At 50.5% G+C, this 12,371-nt stretch overlaps 1 protein-coding gene across 2 annotated transcripts in view; it reads left to right on the forward strand.

Moving 5' to 3' along the window:
- The first annotated feature begins 2,230 nt into the window (after positions 1-2,230).
- The window catches only part of PRRX1 (paired related homeobox 1), a 66,220-nt gene continuing 56,079 nt past the window's right edge, over positions 2,231-12,371 (forward strand). For both annotated transcript variants that reach the window (XM_008145832.3, XM_008145833.3), the window contains exon 1: positions 2,231-2,603. In XM_008145832.3, coding sequence (XP_008144054.1) covers positions 2,363-2,603 — 241 coding nt within the window. In that variant the 5' untranslated portion in view covers positions 2,231-2,362. The remainder of the gene's footprint in view (positions 2,604-12,371) is intronic.

A 12,371-nucleotide genomic window follows, 5' to 3' on the forward strand; every position in this document is an offset into this window, starting at 1 on the left:
TCTCTTCAGTCGAGTCTCTCGGCTATAGGAGAAAAAGGAAGAAAGAAAAAGAAAAATCTAGTAATCAAGGGAGATGGCGTGTGTGTGTGTGTGTGTGTGTGTGTGTGTGTGTGTGTGTGTTTAAAGAACATAAAACGCCACAAATAAGCACTTAATATTTTACTTACTCGTCATATAGTAACTCATTTCTAATGAGACTATTAAAGCTGTTACCAAATTCCAACAGGTCATGAAAAAAATCCCTCAGCACCTCCCTGTCCTCTGTCAAGTTAGGGCTCAGCAGACAGACGACAGAGCATTATCTGTCAACTTAGGTGGGACCCCCTCCCCTCCCCCAAGCCGCGAGGTACCGGGCGAGACCCTGCACAGCGCAGGAGCCTCCGCCGTGGAGCGCCCAGCCGGCTCCGCATCCGGGCAGCGCGACCCTCTCGGTTTAGCGTCCCTGCCTGGGGAAGCGACCTTGGCCGCACCAAAAAGGTTACGAAATTGGGCAGACTGGGGGGGAGGGGGGCAGGAGGGGGCGAGGAGACGGGGAGCATTTGTGATAGACTTCTAGAGTCCTGTCCTCCAGCTAAATAAATATGTAAATTTCCTACCGCCCCGGCGGGGGTGGGGGTGGGGGTGGGGGTGGGAATCCCAGCGGCGCGGAGAGCCTCGAATCGATTCGGCGCCTTCCGAACGCCCCCAATCTGCCCTAGTCCTCGGAAGAGGCGTGGGAGACTCCCATTATGATCGCTCCTGTTACTTTATTACATTATTTAATAGGTTGTCTCTGGAGGGCCGAACGCAGCCCTCCTATGCTTTGCTCTCTCCCGCGTTCTCTCGGAGACGCTCCTCCACCCCCCACCGCAAAAACTGTTAGAACAGCAGGAAACATTAAAAAAAAATTTTTTTTAAAGGCAGAGAGAGAGAGAGAGAGAGAGAATTTGATTGAGATAGTTGTGGATTTTCTCCAACAAGTTTTCCTGCAGCTGTTATCAAAACATGCAAATGAGATTTTTTCCAACAGGATCTTAAACGAATCCGGAGGAGTTAACGCGCCGAAGCAAAATCATCTTCCCGTTTGAAGTGACTGTGGGTTTCAGTTTGTCTGTGCTCCCTGTGATACCATTGCAGGGGAATGATAATTAGACCTTTACTTGAAAAATCCAAAGGGGCTCTCTGCTTTCTCTCCCCTCCCTCTTCCCTTCCCCCTCCCTCTCCCGCTCTCGCTCCCTCCCTCTCTCTTTCTCTCTTGCTCAGATGTTGGCAAAGGGGGTTTTCTTAATCAGACTGTTTTTCGGTCCGAGGGAAAGGAGGAAGAAGGAGATTGTGATGGAGAAAGGGGGTCTGTAAATCGTCAGGCACCGCACAAAGGCTTTGCCACGTAATTACAGGCTCCTATTAAGTCGAGATCTGCCCTCCCAGGGGTCTCCAATTTTCTTGTATTCCCTACAAAGCGTCCTCTGCATGCCAGTTTGTGCCTTTTGAAGTGCCAGAGAGCTTCTTGATCCAACTGAGAAGGAAAAGGAGCTGGGCAAGAAGAGGGGGAGAGAGAGAAGAGAAAGGGGGGAAACCCACTACCACCCTCCTCCGGACTCCTGAAGCCCTTTTTTTTTTTTTCCTCCTTCCTAACGAAAAGTAAAGTGAGAATCCTGCTCTCCAGTACATCTGCAAGACATCACCCTCTCCTCCTGAAACTTTAGTCACTCCTGAGAATCCACAGGAGTGCGGAGAGGGGAACGCGCTTTCTTGAAGATGTTTTAAAGCTGGAACAAGCCTTCTTCTGTTGGTGCTTGAACTCTTGCCTGGGAATAACTTTTTTAACCTTAAAAAAAAACACCCACTTTGATTCTTCTCTCCCACCCCTTCTTCTCTCTTCGTGTGTTTGCCTAACTCCCCCGCCCTGCTGGCTTCCCCTCTCTTCTCTCCCCCTTACTATTATTTTTAGTGTGTGCGTGTGGACGCTTTTGGAGAGAGAGGTGGAAGGAATTCTTTTCTCCTGACTTGAACGTAGGGTGACTTTTGGACTTTATTTTTTGGTGTGGGTTATCTCTTTGGATCGCGCCGGACTTGGCCTCAGGAAGGCAGCCGGGGCTGTCAGAGGCTGCTGTGGGAGAGCGCTCTGCTCTGCACAAGGGGTCCCCCGCCCTCTTTCCACTTTTTTCCCCCCTGTTCTTCCCCTCCCTCCCTCTCTCTCTCTCTCTCTCTCTCTCTCTCTCTCTCTCTCTCTCTCTCTCTCTCTCCCTCTCTCTCTCCCTCCCTCCCTCCCTCCACTCCCCCTCTCTCTTCCCCACTCGGCTCCTCTCCCCCCTCGCGCCCACAGCGTTTGGTGTTGATTCGAGCGGGAAGAGGGGGGTGGGTGGGATCCGAGGGGGAGACCATGACCTCCAGCTACGGGCACGTTCTGGAGCGGCAACCGGCGCTGGGCGGCCGCTTGGACAGCCCGGGCAACCTCGACACGCTGCAGGCGAAAAAGAACTTCTCCGTCAGTCACCTGCTAGACCTGGAGGAAGCCGGGGACATGGTGGCGGCGCAGGCGGACGAGAGCGTGGGCGAGGCGGGCCGGAGCCTGCTGGAGTCGCCGGGGCTCACCAGCGGCAGCGACACCCCGCAGCAGGACAGTGAGTGAGGGGCGCACGCCCCGGGGCGGCGTGTCTGGCACCGAGGGCGGGGGTCCGAGCTGGGCGGCTGCAGCCCACCCGGGGCCAGGGGGAGAAAGTAGGGGACCAGGAGAGGTGGCCGCAGCGACCCGAGGAAGGGCGGTCACAGCTGGGAAGCGGGAGGAGAAAAGGGGGGCTCCTCCGAAGGCGTCGCCAGGGCAGACGCTCGGGGGAGACTCCGAGGCCCTGCGGCCGGTCGGGGTCAGGAGCACCGCCTGCCGCGGACAGTCGCTGAGGCCGCGGGCGCTGTCCCTCCGTCCCCGGCGAGCAAGGCGGCGCGACCTCCCCGCTGGCAGGCGGCAGGGCTGGGAAGGCGTGCAAACTCGAGGAGCCCGCCCTGTTTGCGGGAAAGACGCTGTGCGGAGGGACAGGAGGGCTTCTTCCAGCGGTGTGTGCGGGTTAGGGGGCAGCAGGGACAGAGGAGGCGACGGCGCCTCTGGTGGCACGGGGCTCGCGGGCTCTGGAGGCCTGGCGTGCAGGGTGGGCTGCGCTGGAGCGCCCGGACAGCCTCCTGAGCTGCCCTCTGCCCCCTCCACCTGCACATGGGTTGGAGAGTCAAACGCCTGAATGACTGCTCTGGTGTGAAACCCAGCTCCTGACCCGCAAGATCTCGCACGAGATGCGCAGGGTAAGCTGGGCTCCCATGTGGAGCCCGGTGTCACTTAGGAGGAGTTCCCCTATTGGCATCAAAACCTCCAGAAAACTGCAGCGCGGTCTCCCTTCCTCATCCTCCCAGGGACTGGTAGCAGCGCCCCCAGGAATGTCGCCTGGTGTTATTCACCAAGCCTTAAAACGTGACTCCAGGTGTGTCCACACGTCCGGAGTCTGTAACAGACCTGACACCTAGCTCATCCCAGGTGACATGGGACTGGAGAGTTCCTCCTTGAGGTCTGCAAGAGCCTAAACTTGGCTGGAAGTTTTAAAAGGAGGCGGATCTCTTTCCATGTCACTATTTGCCAACTGCTATTTTGTCTTCAAATTTGGAACTTGTGGAACCAGGCATTCTGTGACTTTCAAAAACATAGCCAATGTCAGACTTTCAGAAAATAGACAAAGTAACTAGACCCAGAAACAGCTGGAAGCAAGGCCTGGGCAAAGCAGTGGGAGCCCCCAAGGGGGGAGAGCAGGCCACTGGAAGCCTGCCCTCGCACTCTTCCTTGGTCCAGGCGTGGGCTCCCCGCAGCCTATTTCAGCCAGAATTGAGGTGGGACCAATGTACTTGCAGAGGCAGAGGGCCACCGGGAGTCTGGCCTGGCCTGTCCCTAGGGAAAGATGGCCAACTCTGAGGATGAAGACCTGGTGTCCCCAACTGTTGGTAAGGGCTAGGCACAGAGGCCGGGGGTTCCTCCGTCAGCGGGTATTGGTGCTGGGGACTGCTCTTGTTGCACACGCAGGTAGCGTTGTTTGCGTAGACACTTTTAGCTCCGAGAAAATGCACTGTATAATAATATCATTCTTTTTAAAGGTTTACTAGGGAACATTTAAACACATGAAGAATAGGGAGGATAGTATTCCGTACGTCCATGTACCTATTGCCCAGCTTCAGCGATTCTGCACATTCTGGCCTTGTTTCCCCGTGGCTCATGATCAATTCCAAAAGTTATCACCATTCAGAGCCCAGGAGGTTGGACCCACAACGGAAAACAGAGTGGTGAGGAAAGTGCTGCTTAGAAGAGGGTGGGGCGCGCGTGTCCAGCCCCAAGTGTGAGCGGAGGGCTTGAAAAGCAGGCCCAAGGCTCCTGGCCACAGCAAGCTTAAGGCCCAGGCCGGCAGCTGTGGGCACAGGGTGCTACAGAGCGAGGCTGGGCCAAGGAGGCTGCCTGGGAAGCGCCCTCAAGCCCAGGCGAAGGCTGTGCCCGAGGTGGAGGAAGGCGAAGCCAGGACAGCTCCTGAGACCCAGGCCTCTCGCTGCCCAGGCTTTGCTGCCCACGTGGCATCTGCTTCGGGCATGAGGACCTGCAAAGAGCAGTGGGCTCAGTTGGGGACTGTGTCGGAGGGAAAGGGATGAGAGCTGCAGGAACCTGCCTGCTTGATAACTGTGCACATCTCAGAGAATGGAGTAACAAGGCCCCGTGGGGAGTGGACCCGTAAAGGAAACGGAGGTTCTGAGGACAGCCAGGGAGAGGACGTTGAGGAAGGATGGTCCATAGAGTTATGAAAGGAGGTCGCAGAAAGCAGAGCTGAGGTGATGGGGGGAAAAATCACCTTCACCTGGGGCTGCACACACACACACACACACACACACACACACACACACACACAATGCAGGCCTAATTTTCTAGAGATGTCAAGAGGCTTATTCTAACAAATAGTTGTTGCTCTTAGAAATAATGTTCCCTTGTCCTCCTCCCTCATCTCTGGAGTGAAGGGTCTGCTAAGTTGGGCGAAGGCAAGTGTCCGGGAGGACCCTTGCCCTCAGTTCTCGGGCCTCCCTCAGGAGTTGCCCAGAAGCTGGTTGTGGGCTACCTGAAAGCCGGCGCCGGCTGGGCCTCCAGTCTGCTGGAGACAGTGATCAGAGGCCAGAGGAGTCTCCAGGCAGAGGACTAGAGCTGGGCTCTGAGCCCGCCAAGGGCAGAGGCCTCACGAGAGTCAGGCGCTTCTTGCAGCCTGCTGGGAGGCCACTCCAGAGAGACCTGAAGATGATCTCCTTCGGAGAGATGGGGAACCTTCTGAGACACCTTTTATTCAGGTCCTTCCTAAATTTTCTTTAGGGCTGAAATTGGTAAAACAGACTCCATTTACACTTGCACTTTTAGATCATTAATGTTGCAGATTTTTGAATTACAACCTGGGCCAACCTTGGCAAAGAACTGCTAAGTATTCTGTCCAAAGTGAGGGCTCCTGCTGATCTCCTGCACACCCACCCCCCTGAAATTCTGTTTCCCTGTTGGTTTCGCTCCCCTTTCTTTCCTCCACTACGGATTCTCCCAGCCTGTAAATTTCTAAAACTTTTAGGTTCAAATACCTTAAGGGTTTAAAGAAACTGTTCTTTAACACCGTTAGGAATGCAGTGGCTAGTGGGGGAGTGTGGAGTGTGTGTGTGTGTGTGGGGGGGGGTGTTAGATCAGGGGCAGTCAGGGAAAGGAAAGAGGAACAGGTCATAAAACAGGCAGACTACTCCTAGGAGGACTGTGCATCCTGCTGTCATTTCTTAATCTGAACTTCTGCAAACTCTTAAAAAAAGAAAAACCTGCCTTCCATGTTCCCAGCCTCTAAATTAGTGAAACCAGATTGTCCTAATAAGACCTTTTGTTGGAAACACATGTAGTCATAAAAAGGTAGACGGAAAGTCAATTAGACACGCGCGCGCGCACACACGCACACACTCACAGGCCGGTGCTAAGTGTGCGCCGGACGCAGCTGGGGCCCGGCCAGGGCGGATGCAAATACAGCACAGAGGCCCGGGAAATTGATTTGTCACAAAGGGAGAGGTGTAAACGCGGCGCCGAGGTCCTGCGCGCCCAATCCCTCCGCCACACACCGGGGCCCACCTCCGCCAACTAGTCCCCGTGAGATAAACTCCTAGGGGAGCTTGAACATTCCCTTGCCAGTGAGATAAACTCCGAGGGGAGCTTGAACATTCCCTAGGCGCAATGCCGTTAGAATTGCATCAGAATATCAATTCCCCCGGAGTCTCAGCGTTTACAGACTTCTGCGGTACAAGAAGTTTTCTTATGGGGCACCATCCTGGGACCTAGAGCGGGTGTGGCACTCTGAATTTGGGCCTCCATGATCTCCCCTCGATGGGGAGTCCAGAAAATACATCGTTTTAAGGGTAGCCTGGGAAGGAAACCTCTTTAGAGGAGGTAGTGAAATCCAGGATCACGGGGAGCGAGTGTCACTGAGTCCCCGAAGTCCAAAGTCAAGTTCAGAGAAGAGGTGGTGAGTCCTGTTTATCTTACACGCAGGGGCAGGGGCTGGATTGCCTCCTTCTCTTAAATTAATTTTGGGAAAACGGACAGGCTGGTGACTTCCACCGCCTTAGAGCCAAGCACCGCTTGGAGTTTGCAGTGTCGGGAAGGTGGGACACAAAGTCCGAGGCCCCAGGCTGCCAATGCTCCCTGCTCCAGATCCCCCAACCCTAAGAAACAGTCGGTTCATTTCTCAGCGGAGGCCCTTTCCCAGACTCTGGAGCGCCTCTCCCGCAGTTCAGGCGTCCCGAAGCTCGCCCTGTGGCTAGGCGACCTCAGCCTTCCGCGCGCTCAGGCAGAGCGTAGTGGCGTCAGGCGGGCAGCAGCAGGTCACAAGGGTCCCTGCAGTTTCTTCATCTTCCCAGGGCCTCGTTTTAGATTTTACAACCCGAGTGAATAAATCATCTCCAAACCAACAAGGTACCACCCACCCACGCCACCCCACTCCACGCGAACCCCCCACCCCACCCCCCAGCAACTTCAGAAACGTATCTTCCTACCCCACTGGCTCAGAGTTCTGAACGTCGCCCCCGCCAGCAGCCACCTCCAGGATGCTTTTTCACGTTTAAATGGCATCAGTAGGTTTTCAACCAGGAGGATCTCTAAACTAATTGGATTCATACTTTAAAAGACATTGTTTCTTTTACAATTCCTCCCCTCCTGCAGCAGAGAACCCCACCAAAAGTTAACACCCCAGCTCCTGGAAAATCTCCATCACAGAGGCCAGCGGGCCGCGGCGGGGACGGGGATGCTGCAAGTCTGTGCGGCGCGCGCGAGCGAGGGTCCCCGCTTGCCTCCCGCTCTTGGTAACACGGTTCGCAAAATACGTATTTCTTTTTTACCCTTTCGGAGAGAAGGAGTCAGCAAAAACTTTAGGCAGTACAATTTTTAGAAAATGAAGGATACAAGGCTAGCGTTTTGCTTTTTTTTTTTTTTTTTTGCAAGTAGAAGAGTGTTTTGGGAAAGAATCTCCCTGGAAGAAAAAGTGAAACGGGGGTGGGTGTGTGTGGGCTCAGCATCCTCCAAGCGATTCCTAAATTCACATAACAGGATCCTCAGAGTATTCCTCTGAGCCAGAGATTAGGCATTTAGAGGAATTATTCGAGAAGGGGACAACTCCTTGCGGCCTCTTGGTATCCAAACACTTACCTGAGCGCACACGCTGTCCTTGCAATCACTGGGCACTCTCTGTCGAGAATTCTGCGGTTTAATTTGATGCAGGGGCCCGAATCCCACTGCATAGATGCCCTTTATCTCCCTTTTCAATAATACTAAGAGGATGCATTCGACAGCACTATTAGAATTTGGATTCTTGTAAAATCGAATCGCTCAGTGAGCAAGCTAACAACACTCAATTAAAAACCAACCATCTCAAACAGCAATAGTAATATCCACAAAGTGCCACGGCCTCCTTTTCTCTACATAGGCTGTTTCTTATTAAACCAATCAATACGGAGCCGCATTGAGGAGACATCTGAGGAGGGACAGTCATCATGTTGGGGGATCAGCGTTTGTTTTCCATGTGTAGAAGTTTTTGAGTAAGAAGTCTCCACAATGGTCTTAATCGTAGTTGATCCTTGGTGTTATTTGTCTAATCTAGTAAGGCAGCCCCGAGGAAGTAGTCTCATAGAGAATTGCGGGCTATCTATCGATTTTAGGTTTAAGACTTAAAAAATCACCACGATTCACTTGTCCTGGAACCACTTTTCTTGATGAAAAAAATATCTGGGAAGCTGATTACAGGGACGATGGCCACTCCATGGGGACGGGAGGGGAACAACACACAAAGGGTGGTCGGCGAAGGAAACTTTATGAAAGAAAATAAGGAAAACATGTCAGAACAAATCAATCACACACACGTGACTTCTCAGAAGAGTCTGAGGACACTCTGACGGACGCTGAAGGATTCTGTTGTTCCTGAAGTTCTCACATATAGGATTCCTTAAAGGTCTTAGTTATGCCCCAAATGCAGCCCTGGGTACGGGATGTCCTGGCTCCTTTTCTACACCAAGTAATGAGGGAGCTGTAATTCCCAAGAACTATGGGGCTTATTTTTACCAATAGTGATTTCCCCAGACTCAACTCCAAATGAGAAATAAATTTGTAAAAATGTGTATTCATTCGAATCCCCAAGATCTGAGTTCTGAGAAAGGACAAGGACATGTTCTCTAGTTCCTATTTTGTCTACTTTCCTGGAGTTGTTTGCGAGTGATTGAAATTTTCTTAACAGCTGGCAGCATGGGGAGACTACATGGCAATTCCTAGGTGGGAATAGGTATTTCTGGGGCCTGAACAGCAGACATCTTTGAATCTCACTTTTTGGGGAGGAGGAGTGGGAAGGGAGTAAAATAGGGTGAGGGGAAATTAATTCAGTAATTTAGTGAATTTAACTTTTAAAAACACAGCCCATGATATCTTAATTTTAATGATCTCCATGTTGGGCAGGAAAAGATGCAAGCATCCCTAGCCCACCCCTGCCCTTGGCCTCCCAGTTCCAAGGGCACTGGGGCATAGCTTTGGGTGGGTGGGATGTACCAGGAACCTGGGCAGGCATGCCTCTCCTTGCCTTCTCCCACCTAAAGGGGGGCGAATTTCTCCCAGGCCAGGCTGGGACCTACCCTACTTTCAAAAACCCTTGGACCCCTGCAGGAAAGAGAGGCATGCTGGAAGACCCCCTACACAAGTAGCAAAAGATGGGAAATACCAATATCGTGAAGACACTCAAGCATAAATAGAAACTACAGAGACATGGAGATAGCTGGTAAGGCAGCCTGCCTTTCTCTTTGAAATGAGGGTGTCAGGATTCCAGGGTGAGCTGGAAGGGGCAGGAGGGGAGTGCAGTAGACCACCTGAGTTTGGTGGGTGCTAGGCCTGGTGCCAGGGTTCCCTGGGGAAGGAGAGGGTTTGTCCCTGAGGAGGTAGGTAGACATTTGTGCATACGAACTCCCAGTATTTAAAGAAAGTGGGATAGATTTAAGAGACAGAGAGATGCAGTATCAGCGAGGTGCTGTCAAACTTCCACAGAAACCCTCATAGTACCAGGAGTCTCAGATAAGGCAGAACACCAGCCCCCCTAGAGGTGAACCCTGGGGTTAGGGTAACCCTCTTTCCTTCAAAGGAAGAACAATATGCTGCCTCAAGTCTTGGGTGAGACAGGTGGGATGTACCAAAACATTTGCAAATCCCAAATCTTACTCTTGGCCTCCACTGCTCCTCCCTTTTGGGGAGTTTCAAAAGTCCCAAAGAACATAAGAGAGTAAATTCTTAATCCCGCTCTGTAAATCTTGAAATGTTCTACTTCTCTTCTTACCACTCCTTGACATTGGAGGCCAACAAGACAAAGCATCGCTGGGAGCTGCAAAGCGGCAGAATGACAATGTTGTCTTCTTAGTGTAGGTGGTGGTTACTACATACCTTCCAAGATAATCTGAGCTCGGGTGCTCACGAGAAACAGAAGCACAAGGCCAGGACGGTAAAGGAAATTGCCTTCCCACAAACATTCGTCTGGGAGTAAAAACACTCACCCCAGTCACTTAATTTCTCATCATTAGTCATGTCATTATATTTTAGAGGACTCACAGTGCTGGAAGGTGGTGTAGTTATAAATAAGCATAAAAACAGACGGGCACTCTCCCAGTACTGTAAATACATATGGGGAGGCCAAATGTTTTCAAAGGGGATTCAGATATACAACTTCAAGGCTAAGGGGCCCAAGCCCATCAAAATTGGAGCCAGGATATGCTAAGTTTAATCAGCTTGACTATGGGCAAAGTGAAAGGCCTAGCCAGCATTTCAGATATATAGAGAGAACCACGTTTTCTCAAGTTTCCATTATATTTACCCACACAAATTCATGCTAGTCTGCAAAGGGTTTGGTAACATTAGGTAGGGCTTGGCAGGTGGTAGGGGACTCGGTGCCCGAGCCTCCTGTCCTTGACTACTGTCCTCTTCTTTGCATTTTCTGTGCCCCAATTGGTTGTCTAAGACCTCTTTGTTGCAGAGAAATTGGTGCCTGGAGGCCACAGAAGCCTCCTAAATACTGTTTTTTCAGAGTCCTCAAAAAGGAGACAGCTGTTGAGCTCAATGCCATGTCACGTACCAGGTCTTTTCATGTACTTTTCTGCTCTGATCATTTACTTTATAATAGCCTGGTTAGCAACTTCTTGGGAATTGAGGTTTGGGAACCTGGTTACCGTTCAATTTGTTTTCCAGGTAACACACAAATATATGAAGTGGAAAGTACCAAAGGAAATAGGTGTTGAATCAAAACCTTTATATCTGGGAATTGACCTAGATATCACCATTAATCCAGATTGGGAGGGGGCATTAAATAACTATGTACATTGTGGCTTTTCTTTCCATTTTTACCAGTGCTCTTTCCCTAAATCCTGGTCTGAATTACAGCGGTCATATGTCATTTAGACAGCAGTCAACCTGTTGTCTGTGCTCCATACATGCTCACCTAGTGATAGAATGAGCTCCTATCTTCAGTGGACTCCCTTTCCAGTCTGGCCTAAGTTCTAGGCCCTCTTTCCTCCCCTTCCCGCTTCATACCCTTTTCCTTGGAGATCTCCTTGAGGCCGGCCGTTTCAATAACCATCCCTATATTGTCGACTCCCAGGTTATAGCTTCACGGTCCCCTTAGAATTACAGATTCATGTATGCAGCTACCAACCTACGGGACATTTCCATTTGAACATAAAAGTGCTTAGACCTCAAAAACAAGAAAACATGCCACCAAATGAGCTCCCTTTCCCCAATCTGATCCTCTTATAGCTTTCCCCATCTTCCTGCACCACGTCATGTGGGCGCAAAACTTAGAAATTTCATTCTTGGCTCCTTCCTTTACACCTCTGTCCAAGCCATCCCCCGATCCCAAGTTTACTTGCTGAAATTACTTGAATCCATCTTCTTTTCAAGCCTCCACGATATCTCACCTGCACTGCTGTACCAGCCTCCTAACGCCCTGCATCCATGCTAGTTCTCCTCTGTGTGCAGGTGGCAAACTGACCAGATATAATAGGTCCTCAAAGAATACTTGCTAAGTGAATGGATGATGAATGATCATGTGTTCTTTTACATACTCTTAAAAATCCATGGGTCTCCCCTTCTTTAGAACTCACAATTGCCTTCATTCTTTTCTACAGCAAGACCAAATTATTTGTCCTGTTCTTTTTTTTTTAATCACCCTTCATGTTTCCATCCCTGCCCTAGTAACTTGTCCATCACACATGTGCAGATCTGACTGTTTCCCCATTTGCCCTAATATGCTCTTGAGGCTCTAGTCTCCTTTCTGCTTCTCTGACTTCTGATATGAAATGGCCCGGCTCCTTGACCCTTTATCAAACTTACCCATGCGACCTGTTCCCAACACACTTCTGTGTGACACCCTCCTTGACTACTTCATCTCAGACCAAGCAAACTCCTTTCTCAGTGCTTTCTGTAGAAATATTCAACACCTCAGCAAATATTGCTTAGTTATTTTCTAAATATTTATGATTATTAATTTATCTTGAGAAATTCTTAAGGTTAGAGACTTCAATTGGGGGGGGGGGCATATTCCACAGTGCATATAGCAAAGCTGCAGTAAGCAAATAAATAGAGATTTTTTTGGTATAGTCTGGTTGTGCTGTTTTTGCAATCTCTATCTGCAAGTAATTTTTTTAAAATATTAAAGTAATATCCAAGTGCAACATTACTCATTTTAGGAATTGTATTATTTTACATTTAAAAGTCTAAATAGGAAAATAATGTCATCTATATTTCAACTGTGGTAGACAGAGTTAATAGTTTGGTGCTAAAGTACTTCCTTTTGACT

This window comes from Eptesicus fuscus, chromosome 22 (assembly GCF_027574615.1).
Source record: "Eptesicus fuscus isolate TK198812 chromosome 22, DD_ASM_mEF_20220401, whole genome shotgun sequence".
Classification (NCBI taxonomy): Eukaryota; Metazoa; Chordata; class Mammalia; order Chiroptera; family Vespertilionidae; genus Eptesicus; species Eptesicus fuscus.